Source organism: Oncorhynchus kisutch, linkage group LG17 (assembly GCF_002021735.2).
Source record: "Oncorhynchus kisutch isolate 150728-3 linkage group LG17, Okis_V2, whole genome shotgun sequence".
Classification (NCBI taxonomy): domain Eukaryota; kingdom Metazoa; phylum Chordata; class Actinopteri; order Salmoniformes; family Salmonidae; genus Oncorhynchus; species Oncorhynchus kisutch.
Genome location: NC_034190.2, coordinates 48,680,042 through 48,693,198, shown reverse-complemented (window position 1 = coordinate 48,693,198; position 13,157 = coordinate 48,680,042). Strand labels below are relative to the sequence as shown.

Below are 13,157 nucleotides of genomic sequence, written 5' to 3'. Positions count from 1 at the left end.
TTACTGTATGTTCATGCACACACCCACACACAATCCATACACAGCTGTGTACCTGATCAGGCCCCATCGGCATACGTCCCATCACCATGGGGTTCATCCCCATCTGGCCCCCCATCTGGCCCATATGGCCCCCTCCTCCGTTGGCAGGCATGCCCCCATTTATCATAATGCCCCCGTATTGCCCCGGATTACCCTGTTGGGCAAACTGCTGCTGCCCCGGGTTACCCTGTTGGGCAAACTGCTGCTGCCCCGGGTTACCCTGTTGGGCAAACTGCTGCTGGGGGTACGTACTGGAGAGACAGGAAGGGAAGGAGGTGGGTTAGTTAGTTCACTGGTTGTTCTAGGTTATTTCTCTCTCTCTGTCACACACCTGTTGCGGGCCATGCCTCCCTGCGGCCAGCCCTTCATCTCGGCACTCTGGTACATGGGTCCGCCCTGGGGATGCTGCTGCATCATGGGATTCTGAGGACCCAGGCGGCCTGACATCATAGTGTTGGGGGGGCTGCCGCCCGCAGGGCCGAACGACGGGTCACCCTGCTGGGTCATACCTGAAGGGACATGTTACATGAGCTATAGCATGGGAACACACACCACCCACACACACTTCCATGTCTCACTGCAAGTACACAAACTCACCACTAGGGAGCAGCAACACTCTGTGGCCCATCAGGTCAAACCAACCCAAACTCACCGTAGTTTCCCCCGTAGCCAAACTGCTGGGGGCCCGGCTGGCCCATGTTGGGGCCTCCCATGGGGGTGTCCATGCCGGCGGGGGCGGTGACGTTGGGAGGGGGGCTGAATCCCCCGGCGGCCGCCGCTGCCGCCTGCTGCTGTTGCTGCTGCATTAGCATCATCATCCTCTGTCTCCTCATCTGCATGGTCACCATCTCCCTGCTACGCTGGGCCATCATCTGGGCATTCAGGAAGCCAGGCTGGGGACAGAGAAGGAGTGTAGTGAGTGTGTGTGTGTGTGTGTGTGTGTGTGTGTGTGTGTGTATTTACAGTTCTGGCTGTGTGTAATGTACAAGAAGGAAAGGTTAGGCATAAGTGGCTCCCAAATACTCAACAAACTGGATGCAGTCTATCACAGTGCCATCCGTTTTGTCACCAAAACCCCATACACTACCCACCATTGCGACCAGTACACTCGAATTGGTTGGCCCTCGCTTCATACTTGTCGCCAAACCCACTGGCTACAGGTTATCTACAAGTCTCTGCTAGGTAAAGCCCTGCCTTATCTCAGCTCACTCGTCACCATAGCAGCACCCACTCGTAGCACGTGCTCCAGCAGGTATATCTCACTGGTCACCCCCCAAAGCCAATTCCTCCTTTGGTCGTCTTTCCTTCCAGTTCTCTGCTGCCAATGACTGGAACGAACTGCAAAAATCTCTGAAGCTGGAGACTCATATCTCCCTTACTAGCTTTAAGCACCAGCTGTCAGAGCAGCTCACAGATCACTGCACCTGTACATAGCCCATCTGTAAACAGCCCATCTACCTACCTACCTCATCCCCATACAGTATTTATTTATTTATCTTGCTCCTTTCCACCCAAGTATCTCTACTTGCACATTCATCTTCTGCACATCTACCATTCGAGTGTTTAATTGCTATATTGTAATTACTTCACCACCATGGCTTACTTATTGCCTTAACTCCCGTATCTTACCTCATTTAAACTCACTGTACATCCACTTTTTGTTTTCATTTGTTCTACTGTATTATTGACTATGTTTTGTTTACTCCATGTGTAACTCTGTGTTGCTGTATGTGTCGAACTGCTATGCTTTATCTTGGCCAGGTCGCAGTTGCAAATGAGAACTGAAGGTGAAATAAAAAAATAAAAAAGGTTGTGTGTATGTGGAGGAGAGGGGAGTGCCTACCTGTCCCCCCATGCCAGGCTGCATTCCCGGCCTCATGCCAGGGTTACCCGCCCCAGGGTTCTCCATCTTCATGGCCATCCCCTGTCGAGTCTGACTCATAAACTGAGGGAGGAAGGAAATAAGAACCTGTCAACATAAAGTCCTGTGTGCGTTTATCTGTATGTGTGTATGTGTGTGTGTCTCTAACCTGTTGGCCCTGTAATCTCTGTTGCAGCTGGAGCCTCATGGGTTTGGTGGCACTCATCATCCTGGGTCTCATCATGTTGGCGCGAGGGTGACCCATCCCCCCCATCCCCGCGAAGCTGCCCCCTTGGCCCATCTGGGAGAGCATGGGGCCGAAGCTCCCCTGTTGGAGCTGGCCCTGAATGGGGCTCCCCCCGTAGGCTGACTGCATGGCCATGGAGGGGGGACCGGGGTAGCCCTGGCCGTACAGAGGCTTCTGCTCCAGCACCATGGAGGGGTCCTGGCCGGGGAAGGGCTCACCGTGCTGCTCTGGCCCCTGGCCCTGGCTGACCAAGTCGGGGATGCCCAGGGCCCGGTCGATCTCCTCCAGGGCAATGCCATCCGTGTTGTTGAGCAGAGAGTCCAGCTGGTCCAGCAGCGCCCGCTCGTCACTCTGGCCTTCGCTGGTGGTGGGCGGAGCCAGGAGCTCATCCAGGGCGTTCCCAAACTGACGCCTGAAACACCCAGAGAACCGTTAAAAGTATGACATGATAAAATTGGCTGCCAATTGTCCTGGTATAAATCATATATTAGAACAAATCTTACTATGGAAGACCAGTTTACCTGTTGTGGTTGCCCTCCATGCCCATCACACTGTCAGGCCAGGAGGGAGACTGGTTGGGCTGGCCCTGCTGACTGAACGGACTCATCCCCATCCCCATCTCACCAGAACATCCTGCACACACACACACACACACACACACACACACACACACACACACACAACACATATTAACCAGATATTCCATCGCTCAGAATCAATTACTACGGATTACAGACACACATAGACACATGCATACACAGACAGATACACAGAGATTACATCCGACCATGTTTATTTGATGGACAAACGCATACACACGTACCCAAGTCCATCAGCTGTTGCTGCAGCATGGATCTAGTGCCAGGAACACTGTTGGACCTGCCCACCATGGGACCTCCCATCATGCCTTTGGAGTTGTAGTCCATGCCAGGGCGGATCATAGAAGGGTGACCAGCTGAGCCCACGGGGCTGGCACTGGAGCGGGGCATCCCCCAATCCCCTGACCCCCCCATGGGAGAGCGCTGGGGAACCCCCATGCCCCTGTTCATCGGCCCTGGGGAGACACAAACCACAGATGAGATTTTTCTTACAAAGCATCAACGGCACTGACCGAAACACAGACCTAGGTAGTGGAGGGGGGGGGGGCATGACAGAGGACATAAATGACAGATCCAGAAAGAGAAAGTAAAATAACTAAATTAGTTACTTGTTCCAACGCCTCGCGGACACACACCCATGTTCCCCGGGTATCCGTCTGGGCTGCTCAACATATTCTCCTGTTTGATGAGCATGGGACGCCTCCCCGCCCCTCCAGGACCGCCGGGGGGCTTGGCGTCCACTGACATCGCCCTCTGAAAGGGCCCTCGTTGGCCAGGGGCCATCCCTGGACTCCCTGAACACAAAGAGGGACACAACAGATAGAACAGGTACATAACCATAGCCTGGTGTCCAGACTCTCTGTGTGGAAGTTACTTTGCAGCAAGGGCTAAAATGTTTAAAAAAAATGTTTGTGTGTGTGCTGCTTAATGTGACCGGTCCTACCTTGCAGGTTGTCATCGAGGCAACCCTGGGCCTTGTTCCCTCCTTCATTAGCCCCTCCTCCTCCCTGCTCTGGGTAGAACTCAGAGCCAGAACCCCTCAGACCTCCCAGGATGGACTCCAGGTTCTCCAACTGGTGAAAAGATAGATACACGTGTATCAACAACAACACAGTATCACACTCAGACGTACACAACCTACGGAGGTTCAGCACTTCTGAGCAATGAAAATGTTCACACTAAAGGCCAATGGTGCTCAATCAATATCTTACTCATCAGTACGAATACTCATGTCCTTTTAATAATCTACCAGCAAGGTAACGATCTGACCCCCACACTGTGTGGTTACCTCATCAGGTGGCTCTGACTTGATCTTGCTTTCTGGATGTTCAGGGGTGGGTCCAGGGCCTCTGGATGGGGGACCGGCAGTGGCTCCTGGAGGGCCCTTTCCTTCCAGCTCCTCAGGCTTGGGCTTCACGTCCACGGGCTCTTTAGTGTCGTCCTTGTTGAGGAGGTAGTGGAGGAGCGCGTGGGTCTTCTCCTTCTTGGGGCTGTGCTGCTCCTGCTTGGGCTCAGTCACTCCTCCTGCTCCTCCTCCCCCAGCCCCCGTCTCCCCTGGGACTTCCTGGCCCCCCAGGGTCACCTTCCCAGTTGCCTCGGCTGTGATCTTGGCCACCTCGTCGGGAGTGTTGCTGTTCTGCAGCAGCTTGTGGAGGATCTTGTGCTTCTCCTGCAGCGACGCCGTGTAGTGGGCCGAGGCCAGAGCATTGGCCAAAGCAGCGCCACCTGGGCCTGACGCCGGGCCCTGAATGGTGGAGGCCGAGGAAGAGGAGGAGACTCCGGTAGAGGAAGGGCTGGTCATGCCTCCTGTGGGGTCCTTAGTGTCAGACCCTGCTGGGATGTTGCTGCTGCCTGGTGGGGGAGGTACAGAGGGCAAGGCCGGACCGGTTCCCCCTAACCCCAGCTCCTCAGTGGGGGAGGTCAGCAGCTGCAGCAGCTTCTTATGGCCCTTACTGTCTGGGACTCTCCGGGTGGGTTCTGAGCTGGCCACCCCAGCCTCGCTGGCCCCCTCTCCAGGCTCCTTGCTGCCTGCCATGGCCTGGCTGTCCAGCCGGTCTCCGAAGCTCTCTGCCTGGGTGTGTGGGTGGTGGTGGTGGAGGGGGTGGTGGTGCTCGCCGGGCCCAGGTGGGCTTTTGGAGCCGTCCGGGCCTGGTTTGGCCGGCTGGCTTGGCTGGGAGGACTGAGAGGAGGAGTGGACGCTGGGGGAGCTGTCTGGTTTGTGGGCCGGGGAGGGGGAGGCGAGGGTCGAAGGGAGGGAGCTCCCGACCCCCTCGCTGATAGCCTGGAGGGCGTTGAGGGAGCTGCTGGAAAAGGAGGTGCCACCTCCTCCCACACCTCCTCCTCCATGAGGGCCTATGGGGGAGTGCATGCCTGGGAAAGAAACAAAACACACTGCTAGAAACTGTACTACAACTTCTACATATAACAAAACATTTAAAAAATATCTAAAACCTAAAATGGATTATCTTGTGTTTTATGAAGCACAGCAAAACTGTGCAAATGTATAGTGATTGACATACCTCCAGGAGAGAACTGACTGGCGCCCATCTTGGGGCTGCCTCGATTTCGGGGGGACATCAGGAACCCCTGCTGGGGGCCACTCATCCGGGGGCTCCCCAAGGGGCTGCTCATACCCCCAAGTCCGTACCCCCCACTGCTCTGGAAGGGGTGCTGCTGTGGGTGCTGAGGATGCTGCATGCCTGGGTGGTTCCCTGGACCCGGGTGGTTCATCTGATGACCCATCTGATTCATTTGGTTCATCTGGCCCATATGGTTCATTTGATTCATCTGATTCATCTGCATCATTCTGTTGCCCATGCCTCCACCGCCACCCCCACCTCCATTTCCTCCGTACATTGAGCCCCCTCCCATCTGTCCCATGTGGCTCTGTTCATTCATGGGCCCATAGCCTCGGCTCATACCCCCCATCCCCATCCCTGCGCCAGGGGGCATGTTCATCTGGGCGTTGGGGTTGGGGCCCCCCATGCCCTGCTGCCTCATAGCCCCAGGCATCATGCCACCAGTCTGGGCAGAGCGATAGCCATTCTGCTCCCTGGAAGAGAGGATGAGGAGGAGAGAAGGAACAGGAGGAGAAAAGAGCATGTTAGGGAAGTGCGGTTATCATGACATCCTTGGCGCTTTATTCTTGTAAACACAGATCAAGTCTAGCAAAAGTGTCTCTTGAAGAGTTCGAAGATGGAACTGAAGGGCATAAGAAATGAAAAAATATTCACAATGAGAATGAGGCGTTCTCTAATTCATTACTGGCTGTGGCTGTCACGAACAATAATTCAACATTTTCCTTTTACTGAAGAATGAACAAACCCACTAGGAGGCCTTTAAGGCCTTCCCCACTGTCTGAAGCATCCATATAAGCAGTCAGATCTATCTGCTAAGCCCAGAGAGGATATTGTGGATATCAGCTACCTCAACTGTGTGTGTGTGTGTGTGTGTGTGTATGTGTGTGTGTATTTTGTCTCTTGCAAAGGCTGTTGTGCAACTTGTTTTCTACCTCATTGCAGCAGCAGGTGTGTGTGTGTGTGTGTGTGTACCTCTGTAGCAGGTGAGTGGAGATGAAGCCCTGGGGTTCATTGCTCATGGGGTGGCGGTACAGCTTGCTCTTGGTCTGGGCCGTGACAGGGGTGCCGTCTGACAGGGAGAAGCGGTACAGGGGGGTCTCAGCGTGACCCTGCAGGAAAGCTGGGGGGGGGGGACGAGGGTGCAAATACAATGGGTTCAAATGAAGATATGGAAGTGAAATATATATCAAAGATGAGGTATAGGGTCAGTGGTCTCCTGACAAAAATGGCTCTTAGCGATGCCATTCATGTGTGTATTAAGACAGGTGTGTGTGTTTTGGGACAGGAGGGTGTGTGTGACTCCGCATGTAACAGATGTGTGTATTGGTACAGGTGTGTGTGTGGGCGTACCCTCGTGGTAGTGCCGTTTGTGGGACCAGGGCTGTCCGTCGCTGTGCTGTAGGAACATCTGGATACAGCGCCTCAGCAGGTCCTCCCAGCCAGGACGCATCGACGCACGCAGAGAGTTCTGGTCTATCTGGATCAGCTTACCTGGACGGGAGGAGAGGAGACGAGATGGACATTGTTGAACGTGGATAATACACACCTAATAAAGGATATTGTACACATTTCTGTAAATGTAAAAGGGTATTGTACACACAAGGCCCTATGAAATCAAATTATACAGCCAGGATGCGGGATAAGTAATAAACGTCAACTACGCCACTGTCAATTATGTTGCTGTCAGTCTCACCTGTGAGCTCGTGTCGGGTGTTGAAGCTCTCTGTTCTCTCCACAGCAGTCACACGACGGGCCACACAGATCATACACGACTGCAGGTCTGAGGAGGATGGGAAATAATTACTTAACCTACACGTACACAGACATTCATTCTGGGATCGGGCCAAGTGTTACATACTGTGTGTGTCTGTGAGTGAGTGTGTGTGTGTGTGTGCCATACGTTTGTCGTGTGTGCGTGTGGATGTGTGTGTCAGAGTGTGTGTGTCATATGTGTGTGTGTGTGTGTATGTGCACGTGTGAGATTGTGTGTGTGTGGTGTGTGTCGGTGTATGCGTCTGTGTGTGCGCCCGTGTGTCTGTACCTTCCCCGTCTTCGATCATGGCCTTGGGCTGGGTCAGGGCGAAGCATTGCATGGTCTCGTAGCGCGGTCCTCCGTGCCCCTCCTCTACAGGCCCGTGGGTGTTGCCAAACTTGACCAGCATGCGGCAGTTGAAGGTGTGGCTCTTCTGCCGGGGCGCCTCCCCCCCCCAGGACACCCCATTCACTGAGGAGAGAAGACACACGCCTCAATATACATGTAGTACATTCAAATATATAGTCAATTCAAATGCATATGCCGTATTAAAATGAACATGTAACTGCCAAAATAATGTAACTGCTTAAGTAAAATGAGGGACACAAAGTATATTGAAGTTAGGCGCTTCGACACAGGTGTGGTTCTGGAGCTAATTAAGCAATTAACATCCCATCATGCTTAGGGTCATGTATAAAAATGCTGGGCAGGCCATTATTTTGGCTACCATGGCTATGTCCCAATAGGATGACAATAGGATGACATCACAGGGCATCACAGAGTGGTCATTGAATGGTTCGTTGAGCATGAAAACGATGTAAACCATATGCTACGGCCGTCTCAATCACCAGATCTCAACCCGATTGAACACTTATGAGAGATTCTGGAGCGGCGCCTGAGACGGCGTTTCCAACCACCATCAACAAAACAACAAATGATCAAATTTGCTTGTGGAAGAATGTTGTCACATCCCTCCAATAGAGTTCCGGACACCAAGGTGCATTGAAGCTGTTCTGGCTGGTGGAGGCCCGACACCCTATTAAGACACTATATGTTGGTGTTTCCTTCATTTTGGCAGTTACCTGTACATGTACAAACAAACCATGGCTAGAGAGAGCCATGTATACTGACTAATGTATACTGACTAAACACTGTGTGTGTCCGGTATACACACACACATATTTAGTCAAGAGTCACAAATGGCATGAGAAAACAGGCCTATCCAGAGTGACGAGCATATAACAAAGACACCCCAAGCTAGAGACGGATATGAGATTACATCAAGAAAGGTGCATGTTTGAGTCTTTTAATCGTGACATTTCAAATATCCGGACACACACGGCAGATGAACCAGCATTACTACTTTCCCTCATATCTAAAAGCAAAAGTATCCCCTTTCGTTCTGATTCCTGGCTAAATGGACCATGGGATTAATGTAGCCGACGTGTCGATTTCCAATATCCCTCCAGCCCTGTGCTGCTGCCGAGGTCAGGGGAGGAGCAGAGCAGAGTGGCCAGGTAGACAGGGACACCCAGCCATCTATCCTCATTTGGGCCCTGACTCCTCATCAGAGAACAGCCACCCAGAGGGTCACCTTCACATGGAAGGGGGTGAGGTGGGGAGGGGTGTTGAACTAAACTTCAGAGAGAGCGAGAGGTCCTACAGTAGCTTGCATCCTACATTCTCTTTTCTAGGAAATGATCCAAGGACACAAACACAATTAAATAGGTGTTACAATAGCACAGGTTCCATTCTCCTTTCCAGTCATGTGAGATCAGTGATTAGGACATGAGGGAGGAAGGTTTTGGAACCCCACTCTCCCCCCAACATTTGTCTGAAGCCTCTACAGGGACCAAGGCCCCCCCCCCCCCTGTTTCAGACAGGGCAGGTGGAGGGAGAGAGGGAAGGTTTGTCTGTACGGGGAGCAGAGGAGGCTGGTAGGAGTAGCTATAGGAGGACAAGGCTCAATGCAATGGCTGGAACGGAGTTAATGGAACAGTATCAAACACGAACATACGAAAACCACGTTTGACTCATTTGTTCCATTCCAGCCACTAGAATGAGCCGGTCCTCCTATAGCTCCCCCCACCAGCGTCCACCGACCGGGTGGGATGCCCTAGGGCATGGGGGTTTCGTAACTGATACTGAATGGTGATTTTAAAAAGGTCTTAGACGGTTAGCATCCAATCTTTAGCCGGACAGAGACAACCCAGCCTTTGCCGCGAGGCCCGACATTTCCCCTCAGACACAATTAACAAGCGCCGAGGCTGGGCAGAACGGTAGACTCAGGGAGAAAAGGGGAGAAAATACAGGAGGAAACCTCCCGCACTCTCGACACACACAGGGGATTGTGTGAGTGAGAGAAAATGTGTGTGTGTGTGTGTGTGTCTCGGTGTCTGCGTGCATATGTGGTGCAAGTCCCAGTTGGCGTGATCAGTGGTCATCCCACAGGAATGTGCAGAGAGAGCGTATTTCATTCATGGAGTCGGAGGTAATGATGGGGGAGAGGCGCGGGAAGGAGAGAGAATTAAAAAAGGAAACCGGGAGAAAGGACCAGCGAAATAAATAAACTATAGTTCCTAGCAACCACATTATTCAACAAAGCAGGAGTATAGAGTGTACGAGACAGAGAAAGAGGTGGGAGACGGAGAGAGAGAGTGTCAATGACACTTTGGAGCCCCTGTTTAGGGACACTGCTGGTGGAGTTAAATCGGGGAGCAGGTTCAGCAGAGCACACATATCCATAATTAATTGGCTTTAGAAATAAACACGTACACACACGTACACACACACACAGCATTGAAGCGCGGGGAAACGCAGGGGTGCATTATTCAATAGTGAGCCGTTTCCAGATGGCTGCCATGGGATCTGAATGGAGCATAGGCCTGTTTTACACTGTCTGGACCACTGAGTGTGACTGACAGCTCTGCCACGCTCTGTCTGCTTAGCACTAGCTCTGTGTGTATATTTGTGTGCTCCTGGGTGTGTGAGCAGGTGGGGCTCTGTGTGTGTGTGTGTGTGTGTGTGTGCGGGGGGGCTCCGGTGTATCAGAGAGGATCTTGTGCACTCAAGGAGGTTGATGAGAAACCGCTCATTATTGGGACCGAGCGAGAAAGGCAGGATCGGAGGGAAGAGTAGGTGTTTGTATATGTCTATGATAATGTGTGTGTGTCTAACCACATCTCCTAGCTAAGGTTTTGAATCATCTTCACCCTGTCTTCCTACTGCAGAATGTTGAGAGACATGCAAAGAGAGTGGGCCTGTGTGTGTGCGCATGTTCGTGTGTGTGTGTGCATGCGTGAGTGTGTGCGTGCGTGCGTGTCGTACCATTGGTCTTGGGCAGGTTCTTGTGGAACTCCTCCCTGTCGTCCTCATGGAGGATGTTGTAGGCGGAGGTGTTGATGAGCTCCTCCTGTTTGTATTGCAGGTACTGGGTCACGTTGTCAGAGACAAACACAATGCTGCCCTCCCGGTTCACCACAAATAAAAAGCCATCCAGGGCCTGAGGACAGAGGGTGAACACATGAAGAGTCAGTACAACAGGCCAATAAGAGGCCAGACGGTACAGACAGCCAATCAAAGAGGAGAGTCGTGACCCTTTGACCTTACCTGCAGCAGGAGCGGCCCCAGGTGGTCCTTGTCGATGACCCCCTGTCCCGTGGAGGACACATCTGACTTCTGAACATCGTCATCGTTGGAGGACGCTTTGCCTGGACGGAGGGAGGGGAGCGTTCAGTCAGATATACACTACCGTTTAAACATTTGGGGTCACTTAGACATTTTCCATGAAAATGAAATGAGTTGCAAAATTAATAGGAAATATAGTCAAGACGTTGACAAGGTTATAAATAATGATTTTTAATTTAAGTAATAATTGTGTCCTTCAAACTTTGCTTTCGTCAAAGAATCCACCATTTGCAGCAATTACAACCTTGCAGACCTTTGGCATTCTACTTGTCAATTTGTTGAGGTAAACTCATGCTTCCTGAAGCACCTCCCACAAGTTGGGTTGGTTTGGTGGGCACACTACCATACGGTCAAGCTGCTCCCACAACAGCTCGATAGGGTTAAGATCCGGTGACTGTGCTGGTCACTCCATTATAGACAGAATACCAGCTGACTGCTTCTTCCCTAAATAGTTCATGCATAGTTGGGGGCTGTGCTTTGGGTCGTCCTGTTGTAGGAGGAAATTGGCTCCAATTAAGCGCCGTCCACAGGGTATGGCATGGTATTGCAAAATGGAGTGAAAGCCTTCCTTCTTCAAGATCCCTTTTACCCTGTACAAGTCTCCCACTTTACCACCACCAGAGCCCCCCCCCCCCCCCCCCAGACCATCACATTGCCTCCACCATGCTTGACAGATGGCGTCAAGCACTCATCCAGCATCTTTTCATTTCACGAATGTTCTTCTTTGTGATCCGAATACCTCAAACTTAGATTTGTCTGTCCATAACACTTTTTTCCCAATCTTCCTCTGTCCAGTGTCTGTGTTCTTTTGCCCATCTTAATCTTTTCTTTTTATTGGCCAATCTGAGATATGGCTTTTTCTTTGCAACTCCCGGAGCATCCCGGAGTCTACTCTTTACAGTTGACATTGAGACTGGTGTTTTGCGGGTACTATTTAATGAAGCCGCCAGTTGAGGACTTGTGAGGCATCTGTTTCTCAAACTAGACATTCTAATGTATTTGTCCTCTTGCTCAGTTGTGCACCGGGGCCTCCCACTCCTCTCTCGATTCTGGTTAGGGTCAGTTTGCGCTGTTCTGTGAGGGGAGTAGTACACAGCGTTGTACGAGATCTTCAGTTTCCTGGCAATTTCTCGCATGGAATAGCCTTCATTTATCAGAACAAGAATAGACTGAGTTTCAGAAGAAAGTTATTTGTTTCTAGCCATTTTGAGCCTGTAATTGAACCCACAAATGCTGATGCTACAGACTAAACTAGTCTAAAGAAGGCCAGTTTTATTGCTTCTGTAATCAGCACAACAGTTTTCAGCTGTGCTGACATAATTGCAAAAGGGTTTTCTAATGATCAATTAGCCTTTTAAAATGATAAACTTGGATTAGCTAACAAAACGTGCCACAGGAGTGACGGTTGCTGATAATGGGCCTGTACGCAAATGTAGATATTTCATAAAAAATCTACAGTTTCCAGCTACAATTTACAACATTAACAATGTCTACACTGTATTTCTGATCAATTTGATGTCAATTTAATGGACGAAAAATGTGCTTTTCTTTCAAAAACAAGGACATTTCTAAGTGACCCAAAACTTTTGAACGGTAGTGTACCTCAGTCTACAATCAAGTACAAAGTAACACACATCTTCCGTATAAGTGTGTGTGCGAATAAGAAAACATTTCAAGTGTGAAGAGCGGAGCTGTGAAAGGCGTAAACACTAAACACAGATCTGTGTCACTCAACATTCAAATCAACTTATTAGAGCTCCAACAACCACCAGGGGTCAGAGTTTCTCATTTTTCCCTCCACACAAAGCACCAGGTAAGGGGAGCAACATCCATATGCAGGCTTCTCTAAGGAGCGATGGGGCTGAGACCAGGCCATGGCTGGGTGTAGACCAGAGCAGTGTAGTGTACGGTGTGCACTAGGTAAAATCCTTCCTTCCTTCCTTCCTGCCTCCATGCTTTATATTCAGCGGGAGACTCTAGAGGGACTCGCTGAATGGCATGCATGCAGAGACCCAGGAAGGCACCAGGCAGCAGCAGTATTAATGCTGAGGCTGTCTGGAGCTGGGCTACAGGAATCATTCCATCTGATTAGGTCCCAGGGGGGAGAGAGAGCCAACACAAAGAAACACAGCCACTGCTGCCTGCCTGCCGCCAGCTCCGCTCTGAAGGTAGAGAGACAGAGAGAGAGAGAGAGAAGAGGGGGGTGGCAGAGTGAGGGGGAGGTGGTGGAGAGATAGAGACAGAAAGGTAGAGCAAGGGAGAGGGGGGGTAGACAGGGAAGAGGGGTAGGGCAGAGGGAGGGAGGGAGAGAGAGGAGGATACGCTCCAGTGGTTCCCTCAATATCTTAAGATGCTAGGAGCAACCTGAGGATGCTACACTTTATTGGACTGA

The 13,157-nt window shown here is 51.3% G+C and overlaps 1 protein-coding gene across 2 annotated transcripts in view; it reads right to left on the bottom strand.

Moving 5' to 3' along the window:
* LOC109907784 (nuclear receptor coactivator 3) overlaps window positions 1-13,157 on the bottom strand; it is a 114,774-nt gene that overhangs the window by 3,678 nt on the left and 97,939 nt on the right. For both annotated transcript variants that reach the window (XM_031793963.1, XM_031793964.1), the window contains exons 4-20: window positions 10,688-10,788; window positions 10,406-10,580; window positions 7,367-7,549; window positions 7,019-7,105; window positions 6,676-6,816; window positions 6,298-6,445; window positions 5,266-5,798; window positions 4,035-5,116; window positions 3,690-3,819; window positions 3,355-3,540; window positions 2,971-3,201; window positions 2,669-2,780; window positions 2,070-2,559; window positions 1,883-1,984; window positions 692-932; window positions 371-548; window positions 53-290 (exon numbers count right to left, since the gene is read on the bottom strand). In XM_031793963.1, coding sequence (XP_031649823.1) covers window positions 53-290; window positions 371-548; window positions 692-932; window positions 1,883-1,984; window positions 2,070-2,559; window positions 2,669-2,780; window positions 2,971-3,201; window positions 3,355-3,540; window positions 3,690-3,819; window positions 4,035-5,116; window positions 5,266-5,798; window positions 6,298-6,445; window positions 6,676-6,816; window positions 7,019-7,105; window positions 7,367-7,549; window positions 10,406-10,580; window positions 10,688-10,788 — 4,358 coding nt within the window. The remainder of the gene's footprint in view (window positions 1-52; window positions 291-370; window positions 549-691; window positions 933-1,882; window positions 1,985-2,069; window positions 2,560-2,668; window positions 2,781-2,970; window positions 3,202-3,354; window positions 3,541-3,689; window positions 3,820-4,034; window positions 5,117-5,265; window positions 5,799-6,297; window positions 6,446-6,675; window positions 6,817-7,018; window positions 7,106-7,366; window positions 7,550-10,405; window positions 10,581-10,687; window positions 10,789-13,157) is intronic.